Source organism: Dendrobates tinctorius, unplaced genomic scaffold, assembly GCF_039654945.1.
Source record: "Dendrobates tinctorius isolate UK_male_01 unplaced genomic scaffold, ASM3965494v1 ptg000196l, whole genome shotgun sequence".
Taxonomy (NCBI): domain Eukaryota; kingdom Metazoa; phylum Chordata; class Amphibia; order Anura; family Dendrobatidae; genus Dendrobates; species Dendrobates tinctorius.
Window position 1 is genome coordinate 2693976 of NW_027361863.1, and position 27402 is coordinate 2721377.

Genomic DNA, 27402 nt, shown 5'->3' on the forward strand with positions numbered 1-27402 from the left:
TATGCAGTCTGATTAGTGCCCATATATGCAGTCTGATTAGTGCCCATATATGCAGCCTGATCAGTGCCCATATATGTAGCCTGATCAGTGCCCATATATGCAGCCTGATTAGTGCCCATATATGCAGCCTGATCAGTGCCCATGAATGCAGTATGATTAGTGCCCATATATGCAGTCTGATCAGTGCCTATCAATGCAGTCTGATTAGTGCCCATCAATGGAGTCTGATTAGTGCCCATCAATGCAGCCTGATCAGTGCCCATCAATGCAGCCTGATCAGTGCCCATCAATGCAGCCTGATCAGTGCCCTTCAATGCAGCCTGATCAGTGCCCATATATGCAGCCTGATCAGTGCCCATATATGCAGCCTGATCAGTGCCCATATATGCAGCCTGATCAGTGCCCATATATGCAGCCTGATCAGTGCCCATATATGCAGCCTGATCAGTGCCCATATATGCAGCCTGATCAGTGCCCATCAATGCAGCCTGATCAGTGCCCATCAATGCAGCCTGATCAGTGCCTATCAATGCAGCCTGATCAGTGCCCATCAATGCAGCCTGATCAGTGCCCATCAATGCAGCCTGATCAGTGCCCATCAATGCAGCCTGATCAGTGCCCATCAATGCAGCCTGATCAGTGCCCATCAATGCAGTATTAGTGCCCATATATGCAGCCTGATTAGTGCCCATATATGCAGCCTGATCAGTGCCCATGAATGCAGTATGATTAGTGCCCATCAATGCAGTCTGATCAGTGCCCATCAATGCAGTCTGATCAGTGCCCATCAATGCATCTGATCAGTGCCCATCAATGCAGTCTGATCAGTGCCCATCAATGCAGTATGATTAGTGCCCATATATGCAGCCTGATCAGTGCCCATCAATGCAGCCTGATCAGTGCCCATCAATGCAGTATGATTAGTGCCCATATATGCAGCCTGATTAGTGCCCATATATGCAGCCTGATCAGTGCCCATGAATGCAGTATGATTAGTGCCCATATATGCAGTCTGATCAGTGCCCATCAATGCAGTCTGATCAGTGCCCATCAATGCATCTGATCAGTGCCCATCAATGCAGTCTGATCAGTGCCCATGAATGCAGTATGATTAGTGCCCATATATGCAGTCTGATCAGTGCCCATCAATGCAGTCTGATCAGTGCCCATCAATGCAGTCTGATCAGTGCCCATCAATGCATCTGATCAGTGCCCATCAATGCAGTCTGATCAGTGCCCATCAATGCAGCCTGATCAGTGCCCATCAATGCAGTCTGATTAGTGCCCATATATGCAGCCTGATCAGTGCCCATATATGCAGCCTGATCAGTGCCCATCAATGCAGCCTGATCAGTGCCCATCAATGCAGCCTGATCAGTGCCCATCAATGCAGCCTGATCAGTGCCCATCAATGCAGCCTGATCAGTGCCCATCAATGCAGCCTGATCAGTGCCCATCAATGCAGTATGATTAGTGCCCATATATGCAGCCTGATTAGTGCCCATATATGCAGCCTGATCAGTGCCCATGAATGCAGTATGATTAGTGCCCATATATGCAGTCTGATCAGTGCCCATCAATGTAGTCTGATCAGTGCCCATCAATGCAGTATGATTAGTGCCCATATATGCAGCCTGATCAGTGCCCATCAATGCAGCCTGATCAGTGCCCATCAATGCAGTATGATTAGTGCCCATATATGCAGCCTGATTAGTGCCCATATATGCAGCCTGATTAGTGCCCATATATGCAGCCTGATCAGTGCCCATGAATGCAGTATGATTAGTGCCCATATATGCAGCCTGATCAGTGCCCATCAATGCAGCCTGATCAGTGCCCATCAATGCAGTCTGATCAGTGCCCATCAATGCAGCCTGATCAGTGCCCATCAATGCAGTCTTATTAGTGCCCATATATGCAGCCTGATCAGTGCCCATATATGCAGTCTGATCAGTGCCCATATATGCAGCCTGATTAGTGCCCATATATGCAGCCTGATTAGTGCCCATGAATGCAGTCTGATTAGTGCCCATATATGCAGTCTGATCAGTGCCCATATATGCAGTCTGATCAGTGCCCATATATGCAGTCTGATTAGTGCCCATCAATGCAGCCTGATCAGTGACCATATTGGTGGAACTCCACTTTTACCTCATGCTCAGACTGGTGTGCTGCCAGAATCCCCAATAGGCAGCATTGGTCCCTAAAATGCAGGTAAATGTCCCCAATAAGCAGCACAGGTCCCCAATAGGCAGGACAATGTCCCCAAAAGGTAGCACAGGTCCCCAATAGGCAGCGCAGGTCCAGTAAGTAAATGTCCCCAATAGGACCCGGCGTTAAAAAAAAAAAAAAGAGTACTCGCCTATGTCCCCCGCTGCTCTAAAGAGGCGCCCGCTCATCTCCGTCTTCTTCCGGCACAGGCGGCGTGATGACAGTCACGTCGTCTGTGTGCACTGTGCTGCATACGGAGGGCTGCGCAATGCCTTTCCTCGGCACCTCGTCCCACCTGCGATTACAGGGCCCGCCGGCGTTGAACTGCAGTGCAGTTCAATGTCGGCCTGGCCAGGAACCGGATAAAAGTCCTCGGCGGGCCGCAGTTTGAGGACTCCTGGACTAGACATTTACTCATCCTGTTTTTAGGCTAAAAATTTCATTAGTAAATGCACTTAACCCCTTAACGCTGCAGCTTGTTAGAAATCACACCATTTATTATACTGAAAAATTGGGAAAAAAGAGAACCGTTAAATGGTGAGGGGCAATGAGAGCCCAAAAGACGTTTGGGCCGGATCACGCTCCTTTTTAATACCACTTGAATTGAGTGAAAACCACATTTAAGAGGATAAACGGGAGAGATGGTAATTAGCGCCGCTCACTGTTGTTAGAGGCAGATGTCGGCTGTATAGCACAGCCATCATCTGCGGGTTGTGGTGCATTCTCTGCTCCTGAGCCTGCTTCATACACCTGCACCTGACGCATGAGTTACATATACATAGGGGTTAATAGTTTAGGACAATCCAGTCCGACCTTATAATGTTTCTTCTTTCTTCTCAGGTCACATTGGGCATCAGCACGCTGCTCTTGTACGTCCCTACATCTCTAGCTGCTACCCACCAGTCCGGCTCGCTCGCTCTCCTCAGTATGGCTATCTGGCTCATGAACGAACTCCGGCGTCTTCCAAAGTAGTAGCCGAGAAGTGGAAATATATTATATATATATATATATATATATATATATATATATATATATATATATATATATATATATATATATATAATTTTTTTTTTTTTTTTTTTATTTGGAATTATGAAAACATTTTTCAATATGACTATTTATCCATGGTGGAAAAGGTTTTTTTTTTTTTTTTCTCTTTTATTCTTTTCTAAATAAAGACGATTTCTTATCTGGCCCATAAATGATTTACAGTTTTGCCTTGTTTTCTTTCTAAAATGTAATGTTTTATTTTTATAGCATTTTTCTTTACATATATGCATTTTCATGTTCTTTGCCAAATCTTAATTTTGCAGAGTCCAAATAAAAAAGTAATAGAATAACATATGCTATTGATGATACAGATGCATAATAGTGTTACCTCTCAACTATCGTAACTTTAAAAGGGTTGTCCCCTTCAGAAAATCTTGGTCCCCAGGTGAAGTTTCTTATTAAAAAAAAAAAAAGCCATTCTTTACTCACCCTCACCAGGTCCAACCCTTTTAACTACCTACATTGTACAGATTTTGATCTAAACGCTATATTATACTCCACAGCTGCTGTCACATTTTTGGTGGATATTAATGAAAACATTGAACAAACATCTAGTCGGATATACCCTTAACTGCTTAGCTGAGCTCCTCTACTACATAGGACAATTCTCTACTCACCCAGCCTGACTGACAGCTGCAGCTTGTACTGAGCAGTGTCAGGTCTCAGCAGGGAGGAGGGACACTGAGGAGCTGTCAGTCAAGCTAGATAGGCAGAGAGTAAGCTAAACTTCCATAAAGTATTAGAGTGATTCTTATATACATAAAGTAAGTACTCTAGCCTCATCAGACCTAATATCTAGTTAGTAAGCATGCAGTTTGTATTGTGGAATCTGGTGACTAATCTGGTGAGTAAAGACATTCACAACAATTTATTTTTTTTACTGTCTCAATGCATCGAAGTAATTTTGCAATAGCTCTTGCTTTTTAACCCCTTTCTGACATGAGACGTACTATCCCGTCCATGGGACCCGGGCCCCTATGCCCATGGACGGGATAGTACGTCTACCGCGATCAGCGGCGCCCACGTGGTGAGCGCCGCTGATCGCGGCCGGGTGTCAGCTGATTTTCACAGCTGACACCCGGCACAATGTGTCAGGGGCGGTCACGGACCGCCCCCGACACGTTAACCCCTTGCACACCGCGATCAAACACGATCGCGGTGTACCGGGAGTTAAAGGGAAGCATCGGCAGGGAGGGGGCTCCCTCCGTGCTTCCCTGAGCCCCCCACGGCAGCGCAATGTGCAGCGCTGCTGCGGGGGACTCCTTTCCTCCAGGCCCCCGAATCCAAGATGGCGACGGGGGCCTGCAGGAAGCTGGCTTCCTCAGTGCCTGCAAAGCGCAGGCAAGAGGAAGTCTTCTTCAATGCCTGTGACAGATTGCTGATCTGTCACAGTGATCTGTGATGTGACAGATCAGCGATCTGTCACAGGACAGTGATGTCCCACCTGGGACTATGTAATAAAGTAAAAAAAAAACTAAAAAAAAGTGTAAAAATAATTTAAAAAAATCGCCAAATAAATTAGTAAGAAAAAAAAAAAATATTCCCCAATAAATTCATTTTTTGAAAATAAAAAAAACCCAAAACAATAAAAGTACACATATTAGGTATCGCCGCATCCGTAACGACCCACCCTATAAAACTGTCCCATTAGTTAACCCCTTTAGCGAACCCCTTAAAAAATAAAAATAAAAAACGAAGCAAAAAATAATTATTTTTTATATAAAATAGTTTTCATTGCATAAAACCGACAAAACATAAAAAAACGACCTAAATGAGGTATCGCTGTAACCGTACTGACCCGAAGAATAAAACCGCTTTATCAATTTTACCGCACGCGGAACGGTGTAAAAGCACCCCCCCCAAAAGAAATTCATGAAGCGCTGGTTTTTGTTCATTCTGCGTCCCAAAAATCGGAATAAAAAGCGATCAAAAAATGTCACGTGCCCGAAAATGGTACCAATAAAAATGTCAACTCGTCCCGCAAAAAATAAGACCTCACATGACTCGGTGGGTCAAAATACGGAAAAATTATAGCTCTCAATATGTGGTGATGCAAAAACTATTTTTACAATAAAAAGCGTCTTTCAGCGTGCGACAGCTGCCAAACATAAAAACCGCCATAAATAGTAAATCAAACCCCCCGTTATCACCCCCTTAGTTAGGGAAAAATAATAAAATTAAAAAAAAGGAATTTATTTCCATTTTTCCATTAGGGTTAGGGCTAGGGTTATGGCTAGGGTTAGGGCTGAGATTAGGGTTAGGGGTGTGTTGGGGTTCGGGTTGGAGTTAGAATTGGGGGGTTTCCACTGTTTGGGAACATCAGGGGCTCTCCAAATGCAACATTGCGTCTGATCTCAATTCCAGCCAATTCTGAGTTGAAAAAGTCATATGGTGCTCCTTCCCTTCCAAGCTCTGCCATACGCCCAAACAGTGTTTTACCCCCACATGTAGGGTATCAGCCTACTCAGGACAAATTGCAAAACAATTTTTGGGGACCAATTTCTCCTGTTACCCTTGGGAAAATAAAAAATTGGGGGCAAAAACATCATTTTTGTGGAAAAAAATGATTTTTTTATTTTCATGTCCGAGCGTTATAAACTTCTGTGAAGCACTTGGGGGTTCAAAGTGCTCACCACACATCTAGATAAGTTCCGTGGGGGGGTCTAGTGTCCAAAATGGGGTCACTTGTGGGCAGTTTCAATAGTTTAGGTACATCAGGGGCTCTCCAAACGCACATGACACCCGCAGACCATTCCATCAAAGTCTGCATTCCAAAATGGCACTGCTTCACTTCCGAGCCCCGACGTGTGTCCATACAGTAGTTTTCTCCCACATATGGGGTGTCAGCGTACTCATGACAAACTGGACAACAACTTTTGGGGTCCAATTTCTCCTGTTACCCTTGGGAAAATGAAAAAATTGGGGACTAATTGATCATGTTTGTGGAAAAAATACGATATTTTTATTTTCATGCCCTGGCATTATAAACTTCTGTGAAGCCCTTGGGGGTTCAAAGTGCTCACCTCACATCTAGATAAGTTCCTTAGGGGGTCTAGTTTTCAAAATGGGGTCATTTGTGGGGGGTTTCCACTGTTTAGGTACATTAGGGGCTCTCCAAAGGCAACATGACACCCGCAGACCATTCCATCAATGTCTGCATTCCAAAACGTCACTACTTCCCTTCCGAGCCCCGACGTGTGTCCATACAGTAGTTTTCTCCCACATATGGGGTATCAGCATACTCAGGACAAATTGGACAACAACTTTTGGGGTCTAATTTCTCCTGTTACCCTTGGGAAAATAAAAAAAAATGGTGACTAAAAGATCATGTTTCTGGAAAAAATACGAATGTTTTATTTTCACGCCCGGGCGTTATAAACTTCTGTGAAGCACTGGGGGGTTCAAAGTTCTCACCACACATCTAGATAAGTTCCTTAGGGGGTCTAGTTTCCAAAATGGTGTCATTTGTGAGGGGTTTCCACTGTTTAGGTACATCAGGGGTTTTCCAATCGCGACATGGTGTCCGATCTCAATTCCAGCCAAAAACGTCAAATGGCGCTGCTTCCCTTCCGAGCTCTGCCATGCGCCCAAATAGTGGTTTACCCCCACATGTGGGGTATCAGCGTACTCAGAACAAATTGCACAATAACTTTTAGGGTGCTGTTACCCTTGGAAAAATAAGAATTGAGGGTGAAAAGATCATTTTTGTGGAAAAAATATGATTTTTTAATTGTACGGCTTTATGTTATAAACTTCTGTGAAGCCCTTGGGGGTTCAAAGTTCTCACCACACATCTAGATAAGTTCCTTAGGGGGTCTAGTTTCCAAAATGGTGTCATTTGTGGGGGGTTTCCACTGTTTTGGTACATCAGGGGTTTTCCAATCGCGACATGATGTCCGATCTCAATTCCAGCCAAAAACGTCAAATGGCGCTGCTTGCCTTCCGAGCTCTGCCATGCGCCCAAATAGTGGTTTACCCCCACATGTGGGGTATCGGCATACTCAGGACAAATTGCACAATAACTTTTAGGGTCCTGTTACCCTTGGGAAAATAAAAATTGGGGTGAAAAGATCATTTTTGTGGAAAAAATATGATTTTTTTAATTGTACCGCTGTACGTTATAAACTTCTGTAAAGCCCTTGTGGGTTCAAAGTTCTCACCACATATCTAGATAAGTTCCTTGGGGGGTCTAGTTTCCAAAATGGGGTCACTTGTAGGGGGTTTCCACTGTTTAGGTACATCAGGGACTCTCCAAACGTGACATGGCGTCCGATCTGAATTCCAGCCAATTTTGCATTGAAAAAGTCAAACGGCGCTCCTTCCATTCTGAGCTCTGCCATGCGCCGAAACAGTGATTCCCCCCACAAATCAGGTATCAGCGTACTCAGGACAAATTGCACAATAACTTTTGCAGTCCAATTTCTCCTGTTACCCTTGGTAAAATAAAAAAAATTGAACCTGAAGTACTTTTTTTGTGAAAAAAAGTTAGATGTTCATTTTTTTTTAAATATTAAAAAAAATTCCTGTGACGCACCTAAAGGGTTAATAAACTTCTTGAATGTGGTTTTGAGCACCTTAAGGGGTGCAGTTTTTAGAATGGTGTCACTTTTGGGTATTTTCTATCATATAGACCCCTCAAAGTGGTTTCAAATGTGATGTGGTCCTAAAAATAAAATGGTGTTGTAAAAATTAGAAATCGCTGGTCAACTTTTAACCCTTATAACTTCCTAACAAAAAAAAATTTTGGTTCCAAAATTGTGCTGATGTAAAGTAAACATGTGGGAAATGTTAGTTATCAAGTTTTTTGTGTGCCGTATCTCTGTGATTTAAGGGCATAAAAATTCAAAGTTGGAAAATTGCGAAATTTTCAAAATTTTTGCCAAATTTCCGTTTTTTTCACAAATAAACGCAAGTTATTTGAATGAAATTTTACCAGTAACATGAAGTACAATATGTCACGAGAAAACAATGTCAGAATCACTGGGATCCATGGAAGCGTTCCAGAGTTATGACCTCATAAAGGGACAGTGGTCAGAATTGTAAAAATTGGCCCGGTCATGAACGTGCAAACCACCCTTGGGGGTGAAGGGGTTAAAGGGAAACTGTTACATCCTTTTTTTTTTTTTTTGCTATTAAACTGCCCCCAATGTCTTGTTAGTGATGCACATTGCATCACTAACATGTTCATTTCAAGCAAAAGGTCGCAGTATTTTTTGCAAAAAAAAAATAAATCACTTTTTATACTTTGATGTTTCTACCCTTCTGTTTGAGTCTTAGGGTTGGGGATCTCTGGCTTTGCAGTCACTGTCAGACAAATGTCTTTTCAAATTCTCCATGCACCTCATACACTGCTCAAAAAAATAAAGGGAACACTTAAACAACAGACTATAACTCCAAGTGATTCCAGCTTCTGTGAAATCAAACTGTCCACTTAGGAAGCAACACTGACTGACAATCAATTTCACATGCTGTTGTGCAAATGGAATAGACAACAGATAGAATCATAGAGTTGGAAGGGACCTCCTGGGCCATCTGGTCCAACCCCCTGCTCAAAGCAGGATTCGCTAAATCATCCCAGTTAGATGTCTGTCCAGCCTCTGTTTGAAGACTTCCATTGAAGGAGAACTCACCACTTCTCGTGGCAGTCTGTTCCACTCATTGATCACTCTGTCAAAAAGTTTTTTCTAATATCTAATCTGTGTCTCCTCCCATTCAGCTTCATCCCATTGCTTCTAGTCTTTCCTTGTGCAAATGAGAATAAAGTTCTCATGGAAATTATTGGCAATTATCAAGACACCCTCAATAAAGGAGTGGTTCTGCAGGTGGGGACCACAGACCACATCTCAGTACCAATGCTTTCTGGCTGATGTTTTGGTCACTTGAATGTTGGTTGTGCTTTCACACTCGTGGTAGCATGAGAAGGACTCTACAATACACACAAGTGGCTCAGGTAGAGCAGCTCATCCAGGATGGCACATCAATGTGTGGCAAGAAGGTTTGCTGTGTCTGTCAGCGTAGTGTCCAGAGGCTGGAGGCGCTACCAGGAGACAGGCCAGTACACCAGGAGACGTGGAGGGGGCTGTAGGAGGGCAACAACCCAGCAGCAGGACCGCTACCTCAGCCTTTGTGCAAGGAGGAACAGGAGGAGCACTGCCAGAGCCCAGCAAAATGACCTCCAGCAGGCCACAAATGTGCATGTGTCTGCACAAACAATTAGAAACCGACTCCGTGAGGATGGTCTGAGGGCCCGATGTCCACAGATGGGGGTTGTGCTCACAGCCCAACACCGTGCAGGACGCTTGGCATTTGCCACAGAACACCAGGATTGGCAAATTCGCCACTGGCGCCCTGTGCTCTTCACAGATGAAAGCAGGTTCACACTGAGCACATGTGACAGACTCTGGAGACACAGTGGAGATTGATTTGCTGCCTGCACTTCTTTGGAGGGCCGCATCTGGAGGATGCTGGGAGTTGTGGTTCCCCAGGCTGCAGATACCTCTCTGGAGGATGCTGGGAGTTGTGGTTCCCCAGGCTGCAGATACCTCTCTGGAGGATGCTGGGAGTTGTGGTTCCCCAGGCTGCAGATACCTCTCTGGAGGATGCTGGGAGTTGTGGTTCCCCAGGCTGCAGATACCTCTCTGGAGGATGCTGGGAGTTGTGGTTCCCCAGGCTGCAGATACCTCTCTGGAGGATGCTGGGAGTTGTGGTTCCCCAGGCTGCAGATACCTCTCTGGAGGATGCTGGGAGTTGTGGTTCCCCAGGCTGCAGATACCTCTCTGGAGGATGCTGGGAGTTGTGGTTCCCCAGGCTGCAGATACCTCTCTGGAGGATGCTGGGAGTTGTGGTTCCCCAGGCTGCAGATACCTCGCTGGAGGACATGATGCTCCTGGATGAGGAGGAATCACTGCTCTCTCTGTGCTGACCCTCGGCTCAGCCAATAGGATCCGTCCGGGAGAGGAGCGGCAGCCAATGGCAGGCGAGCAGAGCGGAAGTGCAGGTGTCGGCGGTGATACAGTGTCGCGTTCCATTCCCGACGGTGACTGCAGCAGCCGCCACTGATCCGCGATGACCGCGCACTCCTTCACCGTGCCCATGATCATCTTCACCACCTTCTGGGGCATCGTCGGCATCGCCGCCCCGTGGTTCGTCCCGAAAGGGCCCAACAGAGGGTAAGAGGGGCCCTGGTTACACCTGATCACTGCCGCCATAGACTGCTGTATGCTGAGACCTGCAGTCCCACACCAGTGGCATCATCCCTGCATTAATCATGGCGGTCGTAGTGCTGTCTGTGATGGGCAGCAGTGACCTCCATACCAGGTCTGCAGACCCCATGATTGCACCGAACACCCAGATGTAGCAGAGCTGACTGAGCGCACGGTGACCGCATCGCCTCTGCTGCGTCTTTCTCCGGATACTATGAGGCAGCAGAGAATTATAGCTTGAATGTAAATATTTGAAGAGTAATCAACACAATGAAATCAATAGTGTCATTATTGTGCTTTATCTTGTGTAGTTCCAACATAATGCAAATACTCACAACCGTCACTAATCCCGATGTGACTTAAAGGGCATCTGTCTGTCGGATCCACCGTCCTGAGCCGCCTATATGGGAACACCGATCATAGGAAGCGGAATAAAATGTTACATTGATCTCTGCGATCCGATGTCTCGTTCCAGAGAATTCCATGTTTTTCTTAATATGTAAATGAGCGGCTGCAGATCTATGTCCGGCCCATAGATCTTAACAAGACAATATAATACATGAAAGGGGGCATTACTAGTGTGAGACATGTACCGGCTGACAGTCTGCTCTCCTGATCTACCCGTCTCACCCTGGTAATGCCGCCTCTCTCTTCGAATCATGTCGCTGTATGGTGTCTCCAGATCTCTCATATTGAACTTCTTCCCCTCAGGGTGATCATTACCATGCTGGTCACTACAGCCGTCTGCTGCTATCTGTTGTAAGTATCTTCGTTTCTTTCTCCGAGCGTTCCTGTGACGTGAGGTTTACACATTGATTAGCGTCATTATTTGTGACATGTGGCTTCCTCTTGACCAATAATGCGGCCCTGTTAGGAGTAAGGACGCTATTGATGGCCATTGACCCGCCTCCTGTACATGGATAGGTGGTTGCTGGGTACCATGATTGATGCCGGCAGTGAGGCTGTGAAATGCTCTTTACTATGTGCACCGGTGCTTAAAGGTAATCTGCCATCCATTTTTAGTGATATCATGTAAAGATATCATTCAATTGTGTGTCACATAGGGATTCTATTAGGACTTTTGATTCCCCCTGACCCTGCACCTTTTATGCATAAATACCTTTTTTATCTTGGTTGAGATGCATGTAAATCGCTGCGGTCCGGTCCGATGGGCGGGTCTTATTCGCCTTCTCCCCCCCCCCTCTCCTCGGCTTGCTGAACGTAATCTTCATCTGTGAATATCACAGATGCCGGTTTTTCTGCGCGTGTGTATTGAAGAGCCCTCCGGCGCTTGCGCAGTATGCTTTGCCCAACTGTGGGAAAAGCATATAATCGGTACTGCGCATGCGCCGGTATTTTTCAGCGCGATCTATGCCCCAGAAGTCTTCACATGCAGGACACTCTTCCTGGACTCCGGCTGCATGCTGAAAAATACCGGCACATGCGCAGTACTGATTATATGGTTTGCTCACAGTTGGGCAAAGCATACTGCGCAAGCGTGGAAAAACTACCAGATCTGTGATATTCACAGATGAAGATTACGTTCAGCGAGCCAAGGAGGGGGGGAGAAGGCGAATAAGCCCCGCCCATCGGACCAGACCGCGGCGATTTACATACATCTCAACCAAGATAAAAAAGGTATTTATGCATCAAAGGTGCGGGGTCAGGGGGAATCAAAAGTCCTAATAGAATCCTTGTGGGACGCACAATTGAGTGATATCTTTACATATCATCACTAAAAATGGGTGACAGATTCCCTTTAATTCATTACCTATGGTACTGACGGAGGCCGAGTAAGTTCTTGGGGTCAATGCAGGTCCCAATGGCTGGTGATATTGCGCTGTATTCATGGGGAGGGTAGGTGACAGAGGTGCACGGCGGTGTATAATGTATAGCATTGGATATTTCTGAGACCCTTGAGAGTGCCTGACTGTCCCTTTCCTCTGTAGTTGGCTGGTGACCATCTTATCCCAAGTCAATCCACTATTTGGACCACAGTTGAAAAATGACACAATTTGGTATGTGCGCTTCCTGTGGGAATGAAGAGGCTGGAGCTCAGGCTTGTATGGTAACATATCAGGCTTTTATGTTTTTCATGCCTTTGTGGATTTTAATGCTTTTTTTTTTTTCTTGAGCCAAAATTAGAGATTGTCCCAATGGTGTACAGAGTCCTACACGCGGCCATAGTGCGGTTCTGTATGTTCCGAAAATGATGGCATGTATCATTGGATGCAGAACGTATGACGGCACGTGTTGCTCCGTGGGTCGGGTTCACGTCAAGTTTGATCCCACGTTCGAAACTTAATTTAAAGCCCCCCCCCCCAAAAAAAAACAAAACAGGATTTGTACAGAGCACCCAGCAGAGCACTTCACCATGAGGCTGTGTTACAATACCAGGCATGGACAGGGGTGGCGCTAGCTGTCCTGTTAACCCTGTACAACCCTTCAACTCCCAGCAAAAAAAAATGTTTTACATCTTTTTTCATTGCTGGGGACAATGGTCATTCAGTTGCTTAGTTACTAGAGATAAGATTATCTCCTGAAATTCGATTTTTGGCCGATCACTTGCAGATTCTCTTCTAAGCGAAGCAACACAATTAACTGGAGGGAAGGGGTTAAAAAAAAAACTAATTTTCGGAAACCTAAGAACAGGCAAGTAAAAAGTTTTTTTTTTTTATTAAAGAGGTTGTCCACTACTTTAACATTGATGGTTTATCCTTAGATAAGTCATCAGTCTGGTGGGAGTGCAACGCCCGACACCCCCAGATCGCTGTGGAATAGTGGCGGCGGGCAGGTACTGCACACCCACCCCTACTGATTTTAATAGATGGTGCAGTGCGCGGCCGCGGACACTATGCAGACTGCGTAACTAAGCAGTTCTGGCCGGGACCAGCCGATGAGCGGGAGTGCCGTGTGTCGCACCACCGATCCAACAGTGATAAGGACAGGCCATCAGTTAGGGTAGAGGACAACCTCTTTAACCCTTTTTTAGTCCAAAAGAATCATCATTATGACATGAGCTCCAAAGATTTTGAATTTTTTAGAATTTGTTGCAAATTCACAGTTGTTCTCATCTCTACTAGTATCTGTGTCTGCAAATTGAGATTCTGATTTGGCTTGTATCCTAAGTCATACTACAAGACTCGTTAAAGGGTTGATTGTGACTTGTAGGATCGCTACTACCAATAGGTGGCGCTGTAGAGTAAAAGTCCTCTTTCTTTCTGAAGAGGCAATTTGCATACTAGTATCTGGTGATTTTTGTGCCTAACCTATTTTTCTCATTGTAGGTTTCCAGTCGTCGTCATCCTGTCTCCCTCTTGCATCTCCCTATTTATTGGACTATTCGAGAAATATTTCCAGGCCCCTGTACATCTGTTGACCAAAAAATGGAAACCAAATCCGTCCCGCGTTCTACGTGACTTTCCCATTGGTTTGGGGACAAGGACTGGATCGTGTGATTGTAGTACAGTGGTAATGATACATTATTTATTCTTTCTAAGGGGAACGGTCGAGATAAAAGCCGAGCTGTTGTCGAGGATCGTTAGGCCAAGTTCTCTCCGTCAGTTTTGATAAGTTCACTCCCCACCCCGCGCCACTTGTCTGTGACCCGGATTTAGTGTTCTGTAGAGGAGGCTCAGATCCTCCTCCCCATGTAATTAATTTAATGTATTTGTGGATTGTGCAATAAATAACAATAAATCCCTATATTGGTATAATGCTTGAGATGTTTTGCTGCTCGGCCTCATGGGAGGAGTGGTATGGTACAAAATCCACAACACAAGAGACTTGTAAATCCACGGGTGACTTTATTCAGATGCTTGGATCAGTAAAAACACAAGACAGATTTCACATTAAATAAAAAGAGGGTGCATGTTCCCTTCAAGTTAGGGGTTGTCCAAGATGAGAAGAATATGACTGCTTGTTTCTAAAAACTGCATCACTAAGGCCTGGATCACACTTCTGTTTTTTAAAATCTGTCAAAATCCGTCGTTTTCCGTGAAAAACCGGATCCGCCATTTTTTTGGCGGATCCGTTTGTTTGTCCCATAGACTTCCATTAGCGGCTACCGCGGATCCGTAAAAAAAACTGATCCGTTTGCGGTAAAACGGAAACGGATCTGTTTTTTCACACCTTGGCGGATCCATGCGGATGCCAAAAAATCGATGTGTGAAACAGGCCTTATCGAGAGGTTGTTTCTATGGACAGTTTGGCTTCCGCAGCCTCTATGCATCACAGAGAAAAGCTCAGATGAGTCAGATGTCAGGGCTAGAGCTCATTCATGAGACAAGGTTTCATTACAGATTTGACAGTTTGTCTTCTACAGCTTCTATGTATCACAGTACATAAGACTGCAGAATCCATTATTGGTGAGCTCATCTGACATCAGTCTGTAACCCTTCTCTCTCCTCTCCTAAACCAGCGAAACTAAGCTTAGAAGATGGTTTAGAAGTAGATAAGAGTTACAGATGAGTTTAGTGGCAAGTGATTCTGTACAGTGATACAGAGAGGCTGCGGAAGCTTAACGGTCCAAAGTTTTTAATGAAACCCTACTGCGAAAATATAAACTTAAGAAAAAAACATTCCTTATCCTTTTAAGTGAATGGTGACGACCTGCAATACTACTCACAACCCGTGAATAAGAGTAGTGCTGTTCAAAAAAAAAAAATACAGCCATAGTTTTTCTAATCATCGGCAACCCCTTCTATTATAGCAAAAATAAAACAGATTTCACAACATGGAAATGAAATGCCGGATACGGAGTGTTACATTGGGACAAACAATGACGGCCGCAGTCATCGTCTCGTAGACGATTCCACCGATGGTCGTTCCTTCGTTGACTCCTAATACCCGTCTGTGAATGGCAGTGCGTAAAGGAAGGTTCACATGATGGAGACCCCCATTGTTTAAACTAAAGGGGTCCTCCTGTTTCCTATAACTAAAGCTTATTCACTGTGCACAACGTGATTAATTCCTCAGTTTCTGATCTCAGCTTGTTGTCGGTGAATGAAAAAGTATATTCGGAAGTTGCGTCCTGTCGAGATAGGCTCGAGGTTTGTTACTGTCCAAGAATGACAGCAGGAAGAGATCTAACTTTATTTCCTAAAATAATAATACCCCTATAAGCATCGTTAAGGGAAACGTCTGAGCACTGCCGTAACGTGTATCACCAATGACCTGATTACTGGGGAGTGTTACCTTTCAGTAGGACAGATCACAATGGCTGAGTATTATTGGGGACAGAGCCAGCTGGAAAGTGGTTATCCAAAACCTGTGACACTCCAGATTGCTGTGGCTGACCATATGGACCCCCATAGATTATCAAAGTCCCCTGTGCGCCTAGAGCAGAACTGAGCATGTGCGACCACTGCTTCACTCACTGTACATTGGATTGGTGGTCGCATATGATCACTAACGCTCCATTCACACAGGAGATTTTGGGACCCTTGTTCTCAGGCTAAGTGGAAGTTAAAGTCCCAGGACCCCTATCGATCATACATTTATCATCTATTCCATGTATGGGTGATAAGTTGCTTATGGTACAGCTCCTTTAAGGCCGGGGTCAGACTTGCCAGAAACTCGCACCTCATTACCCGGCACTCTGGACCGGAGTGCGCGGCTGCTTGCATTTCTATGCAGCTGAACGCTCCGGTCCCAAGTGCCGGGTATTGAGGTGCTGCGAGACTCGTGCAAGTTTCTCGCAAGTCTGACCCCAGCCTAATACTGTATATAGTCCGGATCTGCTCTTGGTTGTAAAATTCATCTACATTAGATGAAAGCGACTGCTTGTTGGACCGGCTGGTAAGTCTAAATGTCAGACATGCCTGCTGACTGCTATGGTTGGTGGTTACTGAACAATCGGGGGTCCTACCTGCAGGAAAGGGAGTTGTCCTCGTATCCAGTGGAGGTGAAATGTTGGACGGTGAACCATGAACAACCAAAGAAAGAAGGTGTGGAGCCGTAGTGATGAGCGAATGTGCTCAGCTAAGGCGCTATTCGAGCATGCTCGGAGGCTAATAGTCTTAGTTTCTCGTTCGCCTTATTGGGGGACACAGAGACCATGGGTGTATGCTGCTGCCACTAGGAGGCTGCCACTATGCACAAAAAAGGTTAGCTCCTCCTCCGCCGTATACACCCCACCGACCGGCAGGAAATTCCTCAGTTTAGCTTAGTGTCAGTAGGAGGTGGACACGGGTCTTTTATTAGACCCATATCTACCTCAGTGTGCGTCGTTTCTTTGCAGGTTCCGGAGGGATACGGAGTGAACAGTCACATCCGTACTCCCACAAAGAGACTATGAGTACGGCGTGTACTGCCACCCCGTATCCTCATAGGTCTCCGGAGCAGGACCAGGAGCCTCGCACAGGTGCGTGCCAGCTGCACGGACGGTCCTTGCCCCCCGCCTCCCACCCTCTCGCCTACCAGAGCCTGAAGGTTGGATGAGGCGCGGATTTCATAGAGACAGACAGCGTGGGATTTTCAGGTACCTTTATTGTAAGGCCCCCTGCCTGGGTGAGTGTGTCAGTCTTCCCTCGGCGTTTTCTCTTGGAGCGGTCGCCAGGGGGACCACGTTTGGGTCCCTGCACGCCCCGCATCCCCCCACGGTCACCGCATCCATGCAGGCCCCGGGTCTTCACGGGCCTCGTTCTGCGCTCCCCCCCCTTTTTTCCATCTCGGCAGGGGTAGCGCTGGAGTCGGGCAGTTCTGGGCAGGGACGCGGCCCGGTGTTGCGTCGCGTCTTCCGCGCCGACCCCCTGCTGACAGGCGGCCGCCGCAACTAATTTAGGCCCCGGCTTGTGTTCGGGCCTACCGCAGCGTCGCGGCCACGCCCCCCGCCCCTTTCTTCTAAGCGGGCTTCTCTCCCGCTCTCCCCAGGCCCTCCCCCCGCCTTTCCCTCTCCTGCCCAGCATATTATGGCTAGAGGGCAGCAATTATTAACCCTGCGAGGAGCTCCGCCCTTCCCCGGGACCCGCGCTTTTCTACAGGCAGGCGCCATCTTCACAGCCTGCCAGCCGGACGCAGCTGGAGACGCTCCCCAGCCCCTGAGCAGTTTCTGCAAGCAGCTTTTTGCCTCTTTGGGACGGCCAGCCAGACTTCTCCCTGATCTGCATCCCCGGACAGGTCGAGCAGCATCGCTTTTGGGGACACCGGACCGTGAGTAGCTCTGCACGGCAGACTGACCCTTCTCCGCCCTCTGTCCCCCAACCTTCCGGCACTACCTCAGGGGTCAGTCCTCTCCCCTCTGCCTAGACTGTAGCAATCCAATCCAGACCGACGCCGCTCAGGAGCCATCCATAGCCCCAGGGGTGAGTGAGCCCCCTTGCCGGGTTGGGCCTCCTCCCTATCACAGCCGGTGGCAGACCTCACCAAGGTGTCTCAGTCCCTAGTAGCCGTTCTGGATAAGTTGCCCTTGGGAGCTTCTGCGGGACCTAGCACGTCCCATCTGAGCCAGCCAGTGTCAGTCGCAAGAGACCCAGGCAGGATCTCCAGGCGGAGTCCTCTCCTCGCCCTACCTCACCCCATACTCCCCAGCAGTCTCCCTCTCGGGCCTCCTCTCCCGAGTCAGGTGAAGCGCTTTCGGAATCTGAAGGGGTCTTAGAGCTGGATTCGGTTCAGGATGCGAACATGAAGGTTACGGTGCAGAACCTCATTGCCGCGATTCACCATGCCTTCGACATCACTGACGCCCCTGCGAAATCCTCAGATCAGGAGGTTTCGTTCAGACGGGTGGAAACACCTTCCAGGGTGTTTACCTTTCATTCCGAGTTTGGGAAGATTTTTACCAAGGAAAGGGAAGATCCGACTAGACGCTTTCAAAGAGAAAAGCGTCTCGGCGTGCTGTATCCGTTCGCTAAAGAGCTCACGGACAACTGGGCCGCTTCTCCTTCAGTGGACCCTCCCGTATCCAGACTCTCTAATAATACTGTTCTTCCGCTGTCGGGTGTAGCGTCTCTAAAAGATTCTAATGACAGAATCATAGAATCCCTAGCAAAGTCTGCCTTCGAGGCGGCATCTGCGGCGGTATGTCCAGTCTTTGCTTCATCTTGGGCAGCAAAGGCTATATCCGCTTGGGCAGAGGACCTTCGGCAGGGCATTCTGGATAAGGCACAATCGGAGCATTTGGCCGATCTCGCCAATCAGATTTCCCATGCGGGGGATTATCTGCTTTCTGCTTCCTTGGATGCCGCATCTTGCGCGGTTCAGGCGTCAAGCAACATCGTGCCAATCCGACGTACAATTTGGCTCAAGGCCTGGCAGGCGGACTTGTCCTCTAAAAGGTCTGACTAATCTGCCTTTTCAAGGAGTGCGTCTCTTTGGGTCCCAATTGGACCAGATTATTAAGGACGCTACCGGAGGTACGAGTTCTCTTCTCCCCCAATCCAAGCCTCGCAGACCTCCTCCATGGCGTCAGTTCCGTCCCTTTCGGTCTTTCCGCCGTTTCAATGCGGCGGAAAACCCTTCCAACCAGCAAAGGCCACAAGCACGTCAGGAAAGAAAGAAGGAATCCTTCAGGCCCACTCCGTCCTGGCGGTCCCACTCTTCCCAGGGAAGACCACCCAGATCTAGATCTGGACGGTCTACGTCCGCATGACTATCATCGGTCTTCCGTGGGTCCCTTCCAATTGGGAGGTCGACTTCTTTTCTTCAGCGACGTCTGGTTCGCCTCAGTAGAGGACGCTTGGGTCAGAGAGGTTGTGTTGTATCGACAGGATACAAAATAGAGTTCGTTTCTCTTCCACGGGATCGCTTCTTCCATCCCGTCCGCCACGGGATCCTGCCTTGATCCCGGGGTTCGGTTCGGCCATCGCCTCTCTCCTCAGCTCTGGGGTGATTGTGCTTGTTCCTGAATCGGAACGATTCACAGGGTTTTATTCAAACCTGTTTGTGGTGCCGAAAAAGGACGGGGCGGTTCGACCCATCTTGGATCTCAAGTTACTCAACAAGAGAGTTCGCCTCCGCCACTTCCGGATGGAGTCGGTTCGCTCGGTGATTGCCTCCATGAAGGAGCAGGAATTCATGTGTTCCATAGCCATCCAAGATGCCTATCTACACGTGCCCATATTTCCCGGACATCCGAAGTTCCTGTGGTTTGCGATTCACCACGAACATTATCAGTTCGTCGCGCTCTCTTTTGGGCTCGCCACCGCTCCCAGGGTCTTCACGAAGATTATGGCGGCGTTGATGGCCTTGTTGAGGATCAGAGGTCTTGTTCTTTTTCCGTATCTCGACGATATTCTGATCAAGGCTCCCTCCTTTCATCAGGCCCGCCTAAGTGTGGCGATCGTTCTAGACACCCTGTCCAGTTTTGGGTGGATCGTCAACCGGAAAAAGTCCTGTCTGATCCCTACTCAACGCCTTGTGTTTCTGGGCCTTCTTTTCGACACTCGTCGGTCAAGGGTATTTCTCCCACAAGACAAGATTCTTTCCCTGCAGCAGGGCGTCCGATCACTACAGATCGCACGGTTTTCATCTCTCAGGACAGCCATGAGGATTCTGGGGAAGATGGTGGCAGCAATAGAGGCAGTTCCCTTTGCCCAGTTTCACGCCAGGCCCCTCCAGCAGGCCATTTTGTCCAGGTGGAACAGGTCGGCTCTGTCTCTGGATCGTCCGGTTCGTCTTTCATGCCGGATCAAGCGGTCTCTCAACTGGTGGTTGACGTCTCCCCTCATTCTCTCAGGGCGGTCCTTTCTTCCCAGATTGGCACAAAGGACGCCAGCCTCATCGGCTGGGGTGCAGTGTTCCTCAATCTCTGTTCAGGGTCAATGGTCGACTCAGGAATCAGCTCTGCAGATCAATGTCCTAGAGATACGAGCGATCCTTCTGGCTCTCGTCCACTGGGAACGGCGCCTCAAGGGCCTGCCTGTCAGGATTCAAACAGACAATGCCACAGCGGTGGCGTATATCATCCGACAAGGGGGGACACGGAGTGTCTCAGCTCTGGCGGAAGTGTCCAGAATTCTTCAATGGGCAGAGACCTTTGTTCCAACAATTTCCGCGGTTCACATTCCCGGCGCGGACAACTGGGCCGCCGATTTTCTAAGCCGCGAGGGTCTCGCGGCAGGGGAATGGTCCCTACATCCGGAGGTGTTTCATCTGCTCTGCCGTCGGTGGGGAACCCCGGACGTAGACCTCATGGCGTCTCGCCTCAAAAGGAAGGTACCACAATTCGTGTCCAGGTCTCGGGACCCCCTGGCAGTGGGCGCCGACGCTCTGGCCGTTCCTTGGTCACAGTTCGAGCTCCCCTACCTGTTCCCTCCCCTGCCTCTTCTTCCCAAGCTGTTGAAGAAAATCAAGGTAGAAGGGATTCCAGTCGTCCTCATCGCCCCGAATTGGCCCAGAAGGTCTTGGTTCGCGGACATTGTCAACCTTCTCGCGGACGCCCCCTGGAAGCTTCCCGACAGGGCAGATCTGCTGTCGCAAGGCCCGATTTGCCACCCCAATTCTCGGTTGCTCAATTTAACGGCGTGGCTGTTGAGACCGAGGTTTTGAAACGGGCAGGATTCTCTGACCGAGTGATTCATACCATGATCCGCGCCAGAAAGCCTTCCTCTTCCAAGATCTATTACCGTACTTGGAAAGCCTATTTCTCCTGGTGTGAGGCCAATGACATCGCGGCCATGGTTTTTTCGCTTCCTTCTGTTCTGGCGTTTCTACAGACAGGGCTGGATGCGGGGCTTGCTCTCAGTTCCTTGAAGGGTCAAGTTTCGGCACGGTCCATTTTATTTCAGAAGACGCTGGCCTCCCGGCCCCAGGTCAAAACCTTTCTTCAGGGTGTGGCTCACACGGTTCCTCCGTACCGAGCGCCCGTGGATCCTTGGGATCTTAATTTCGTTCTTGGGGTTCTGCAAGGTCCTCCTTTTGAACCTCTCAGGGATGTTTCCCTTGCCCTCCTTTCTTGGAAGGTGGCCTTTCTGGTGGCCATTACTTCCATCCGACGTGTGTCAGAATTAGCGGCCCTTTCTTGCCGCTCTCCCTTTTGGGTACTTCATCAGGACAAGGTAGTTCTGCGGCCTCCGCCCTCTTTACTTCCGAAGGTGGTACCTTCGTTTCACCTCAATGAGGACATTGTTCTGCCATCCTTCTGCCCGGGCCCAGCTCATCCTCTGGAGCAATCCTTGAACAAGCTGGACCTGGTCAGGGCATTGAGAGTCTATCTAGCCAGGACATCTTCCTTGCGGAAGTCAGACTCTCTGTTTATCATTCCAGACGGTGCAAGGAAAGGTCACCCAGCCTCAAAGGCCACTATTGCTCGCTGGATCAGATCGGCAATTTTGGAGGCATACCGGGTCAAGCATCGTGCAGCTCCTTCAGGGATCAGAGCGCACTCTACCCGGGCGGTGGGTGCCTCCTGGGCGGTGCGCCACAGAGCTTCCGCGCTGCAGCTTTGCAAAGCTGCAACGGGTCTTCGGTTCACACTTTTGTGAAATTCTACAGGGTCCACACCTACGCTTCGGCGGACGCCAGCCTAGGTAGAAGGATTCTGCAGGCCGCGGTGGTGAGTCCACTGGCCTGATGGAAGTTTATTTCTCACCCCAGGGACTGCTTTGGGACGTCCCATGGTCTCTGTGTCCCCCAATAAGGCGAACGAGAAAACAGGATTTTTTGGGTTGCTTACCGTAAAATCTGTTTCTCGGAGCCTTCATTGGGGGACACAGCACCCTCCCATGTTCTACAACGCCTGTTCTTATGTTTGTCGATTGGTTACAGTTGAGTTGTTCGTTCTGTTTTCAATCTATTCCGTTACTTCTCCTACTGCTTTCTCACTAACTGAGGAATTTCCTGCCGGTCGGTGGGGTGTATACGGCGGAGGAGGAGCTAACCTTTTTTGTGCATAGTGTCAGCCTCCTAGTGGCAGCAGCATACACCCATGGTCTCTGTGTCCCCCAATGAAGGCTCCGAGAAACAGATTTTACGGTAAGCAACCCAAAAAATCCTGTTTTGTCCTCAAAAAATATGTTCGCGACCCCCGCGGCGGCTGTTTGCTGGGCAATCCCTCCATGTGTTGCGGGTGTTGAACAGCCATGAGACATGCAGCCGCGGGGACTCAACATATTATACGAGCATGCTGAAGACACTCTGTTAGCCCCCCCGAGCATGGCGTTTAACACTTTATCAGACCACACATAAACCAAGAAAACAGGGAGCCCTTCAGTCTGACCACCTGGACTGAGGAGTGTAAAGGTGGTGATCTGGGATCTTCAAGTAGCAGGAATTGATATCGAAGAACCATTACTTGCCTATTTCATCCTCCTTCACCACCGGTCCAGCAGCAATGACATAATATTCATCCATCACGTGACCGCTGCAGGCAATCACTGGCCTCTGTATCTACAAGTGGCACAGCTCATAAAGGGATTGGCTGCAGTGGTCACATGACATCAGGATCAGTAGTGCTGGAGTTGGGCTATGTGAGGTGCACACGGAGTTGTTTTTCAGTTGAAGGGCTCCTTCTTTGGAGGAGTTTTTCATTTTCTAAATACCTTTTCAAGCATTAGAGGGACATTTTTTGCCTGAGCTTTTTTATTTTTTTGGCAGCTTCTTGATTGGACACTGCCTAGTTTGGTGCATTTTCCATCAAAAACCACCTAAGTAGTGACACGCACCCCACCCCACCCGGAGGAAAAAAAGTTCAAAAACACTGAATGAAAACTGGTTTTACAATAGAAATAAACAGGCAGAGACTTTCAACTAGGATTTTTTTAGCAAAATTTTGAGGGTTTTTTTTCTTAGGAGCAGAGAAACTGCTCCATAAAACTCCTCAAAAAGTAATAGCCCATTTTATATCAATTTCTGCTGTTTTTGCAAAACTTTTTGGAAAGTTCAGACGCCCCTTATGGCAACTTCTTTTCTATCTCCATTATATCAGCTGGTTTATGTCACAATTGTATCAGATGGAGAATAAAGCGTCTCACCCTGTGCACCAGGCATGTATAGAGGACAGGCTCACCCCGCTGACTCCTGGCCGTATCGCCCCATGTATTGATTGTGCAGCCCCCACCGTTGCGTCTCTTTAGCTTATAAATACGTCAGATAATGGAATGTTAAAGGATTCGACTTTGGCTCTGAAAAATGAGCCCAAAATGTGAACGCCTACCGCACGGCAGAAATAAAGGGTACAGGGGTCTCCTACACACTGGACATGGAGCCATTAGGGGGATCTGATTTCCGGCAAGCTGCAGGGGCAGACTCAGTACGTAGCTCATCTGTGCCTGGAGCAATTTATCTGAGTAACGGGCTACAACAAAATGGCCGCTTTCTCACTGTGTAGGGGACACGGGTGCTTCCCACAATGTTTCCTCTGCAGCTGAGAAGTCCGAGGAACAGAGCACTACCTATTCTTCCTGTTCTCAGCTGCTTAGGGATGATATGGTAGTAATAGCGCCACGAAGGGCAGAAGCGGATGAACTATGACGTTTCAGAAACCGAATAGCAAAGCGAAAAGCCGGACGGTGATACAGCCTCAGTCCTGAAAGGCTGAGCTGTGGGAACGCTCCCAGAAAAGGATTATTCCTCAATTTCATTGAGGGCCGGCAGTTCGAATGCTTGATCAGGTACGATATATGTGCTCCACATTCTGCCCAGTGGTGAGGTAGGGGTATCCCAGTTATTGCAAGAAGGAGTGATTTTATGTAGTGTGGCTTGCAAAAGTATTCACACTCGCACCCCTTGGCATTTTTTGTTTTGCTACCGCACACCCTGGAATTTTTTTTTTTTTTTGAGGGTTTGCATCATTTAGTTTTCTTTTTATTGTGAAGAAAACAAGATAGGACAAAATAACTGAAAACTTCAGTGTGCATAACTATTCACCCCCTAAAGTCAGTACGTTGTAGAGCCTCCTTTTACAGCTGCAAGTCTCTTTGGATACCTCTCTATGAGCTTCCCCCATCTTGCCACTGAGATTCTTTCCCATTCCTCAAGGCAAAACTGCTCCAGCTCCTTCAGGTTAGGACTGGTGAACTGAACAACAATCTTCAAGTCTGACCACAGATTCTCAAATGGATTAAGGTATGGGCTTTGACTAGACCACTCCAAAACATTTACAAGTTTCCCCTTAAGCCACTCGAGTGTTGCTTTAGCAGTATGCTTTGGGTCATTGTCTTGTTGGAAGGAGAACCTCCGTCCAAGTCTGAAATCACTGACAGACTGAAAGAGGTTTTGCTCAAGAATATCCCTGTATTTCGCACCATCCATCTTCCCCTCGACTCGGACCATTTTCCCTGTCACTGATGCCGAAACTATCTCCAAAGCATGATGCTGCCACCACCATGTTTGACGGTCGGGATGGTTTTCTTGGAGTGATGAGCAGTGTTGGTGACAGACATAGCAATTACCTTGATGACCAAAAAGTTAAATTTTGGTCTCATCTGACCACAGCACCTTCCTCCATACAAATCCATGATCATCAAATGAAAAGAACATGGTACCACAACAAACCTGCCAACAGCAGCCTGCCCACCAAAACTCTCAGCCCGGCAAGGAGGGTATTAATCAGAGACCAAAGGTAACCCTGAAGGAGCTGCAGCAGAGCTCCCAAGCAGAGACTGGAGTATCTGTCTATACCACAATAAGCTGTATACTTCATAGAAGTGGCCTTCATGGATTTGATAGTGCTCGGGAGATCAGCAGAGATTGGGATATATTTTTATAACCCAACCCTGACTTGTACCTCCCAACAACTCTGTCCCTGACTTGTTTGGAGGTCTCCTTGGTCTTGATGGTGTGTGGAGAGGTCTCCTTGGTCTTGATTGTGTGTGGAGGTCTCCTTGGTCTTCATGGCGTGTGGAGGTGTCCTCGGTCTTCATGGTGTTTGGAGATCTCCTTGGTCTTCATGGTGTTTGGAGATCTCCTCGGTCTTCATGGTGTTTGGAGATCTCCTTGGTCTTGATGTTTGGTGGGGCATCTTGTTAATGGTGTTGCAGCCTCTGTGGCCTTTCAGAGAAGGTAAAATCTATATAGTGGCTGACATGTGACACTTAAATTGCACACAGGTGGACCCCTGACACTAAGCATCTGACTTAGGAAGAGAATTGCTTCCACTAGAAATGTTTATGGGCTTTATAGCAAAAGAGGTGAATACATATGCACATGCCAATTTTTAGTTATTTGATCCCATAAATGGAATTTATACCTATATTTTTCTCCTTTCACCAACTAGACTATTTAGTGCTGATGCATCACACACAAATCAGATTACAAAATTATTCAAACGCAGGTTGTAATATATCAAAATAGATAAAAAGCCAAGGGGGAGAATAATTTTGCAAGCCACTGTAATGGCGGACTTGTATCCTAAATGTGATACTGGTGAACATGACACAAAGGAGACAAGGCTGTCAGCAAAAGAGAAATCACGTAAAGCCGAATTCAGGCGTCCATGTTTGGGCCGTGATGCGCAGGCTGGTCGCTAATCTCCTGCCTCACACTCGACAGGCTCACATTCAGGTTAGGAGAGCTAATACTCGTCTCTACACGAACGATGAGACATGAACATCTGAATTGGGCCTTACAATGCATAGGTAGCGTTAAACCCCAATGTTCTGGACTGGCACTATCGAGGAAGCGCCGGCTCTGCTACCACCTGAACCCCCTCCTCCAGTAATAACAAGTCCAGGGCGGAGGCCCTCACCAGCCTCCTGTGGATGCGTCGCAGGCGGAATATATACAGAATAATGGCCAGCAGCACCACCAGGATGCAGGCGAAGAACAGGTAGTGGTTGTAGACAAACGAGATCCTGTACCAGCTAACGTGAGCCGGACGAGAGCTGTCCTGCCGGATGTCCCTGCAAGAAGAAACACTTGTGATCAAGGTGGACAATATCTGTGACCAACACATCTTAATAAAGGGTTATATTCCCACATTAGATGGGTCTTGTAAATACACATTTGCAATTTGCTGCTTATTAAAATTTGTATTTGTTCTTTAGACAATAACATTCTTTCTTTTATTTACAGTTCGTCACCTAGGAGACCGACCACTGCTTCTCTCCAGCTTGTAAGCACTGCGCTGAGGCCAACCATGTTTAGGAGACAATAGCATGCTAAAGCAATCCTAGCATCTTCAAAACAATGCTTAACCCCTTAACGCCAATACGCCTTTTAACAGCGGTAGTTAATGGTACTTAAACATAGCGCTGTGGAAAAAGTACATAGCGCCCCCAGCGTCGAATTTTCTCCAGGATCTCGGCTGCCGGGGGTAGCCGAGACCCCAGAGAACATGATTTGGGTCAGGTTTTACCAACCCCGCTTTTGCGATTGCCATTATTAACCCTATAACGGCGATCGCAAAAAAAAAGCCGCGATTTTGCATTTAATTTCCCTCTCCTCTGATGTGATCGCACATCAGAGGAGAGAGAAATAGGGTAGTCGATCCCCCCCCCCCGGTGGTCCTCGGGCCCTCCTGCCTCCTCCGGTGGGCACCGCCATCTTGGTCCTGGAAGAAAATGGCGGGCGCATTCCATTCATTCATTTTGATCACTGTGATAAACTATCACAGTGATCAAAATAAAAAAAGATAGTAGGCAAATATGATGAAATACAGAAAATATATTTATTTTCAATTTTCCATTAGGGTTATAGGGTTGGGATTAGGGGTGTGTTAGGGTTAGAGCAAGAATGGAGGGGTTTCCAATATTTACCAACTTTGGGGGTCTAATTTCTCCTGTTACCCTTGGGAAAATAAAAAAAAATTGGGGGCTAAAAAAATCACTTGTGGAAAAAAAAAGGATTTTTTATTGTCACGGCTCAGCGTTATAAGCTTCTGTGAAGCACTTGGGGGTTCACAGTGCTCACTACATATCTAGATAAGCTCCTTGGGGGGGGTCTAGTTTCCAAAATGGGGTCTCTTTTGGTGGGGGTTTCTACTGTTTACGCACATCAGGGGTTCTGCAAACGCAACATGACGCCCACAGACCATTCCATCAAAGTCTGCATTCCAAAATGG

The 27402-nt window shown here is 47.6% G+C and overlaps 3 protein-coding genes across 4 annotated transcripts in view; 2 read left to right on the top strand and 1 right to left on the bottom strand.

Annotated features, from left to right (window-relative positions):
• Positions 1-3416, top strand: part of COX15 (cytochrome c oxidase assembly homolog COX15) — a 31149-nt gene extending 27733 nt beyond the window's left edge. The window contains exon 10 of the mRNA XM_073552796.1: positions 3052-3416. Coding sequence (XP_073408897.1) covers positions 3052-3183 — 132 coding nt within the window. The 3' untranslated portion in view covers positions 3184-3416. The remainder of the gene's footprint in view (positions 1-3051) is intronic.
• A 6800-nt stretch (positions 3417-10216) lies between these two features.
• On the top strand, positions 10217-14168 carry LOC141056126 (V-type proton ATPase subunit e 2). The gene is made up of 4 exons (XM_073552804.1): positions 10217-10430; positions 11175-11222; positions 12413-12531; positions 13751-14168. Exons 1-3 carry the CDS (start codon positions 10327-10329, stop codon positions 12504-12506), a joined length of 246 nt encoding a protein of 81 aa, XP_073408905.1. The 5' UTR covers positions 10217-10326; the 3' UTR covers positions 12507-12531; positions 13751-14168.
• An 81-nt stretch (positions 14169-14249) lies between these two features.
• ENTPD7 (ectonucleoside triphosphate diphosphohydrolase 7) overlaps positions 14250-27402 on the bottom strand; it is a 43517-nt gene continuing 30364 nt past the window's right edge. For both annotated transcript variants that reach the window (XM_073552806.1, XM_073552805.1), the window contains exon 13: positions 14250-26242. In XM_073552806.1, the coding sequence (XP_073408907.1) occupies positions 26011-26242 (232 nt within the window). In that variant the 3' untranslated portion in view covers positions 14250-26010. The remainder of the gene's footprint in view (positions 26243-27402) is intronic.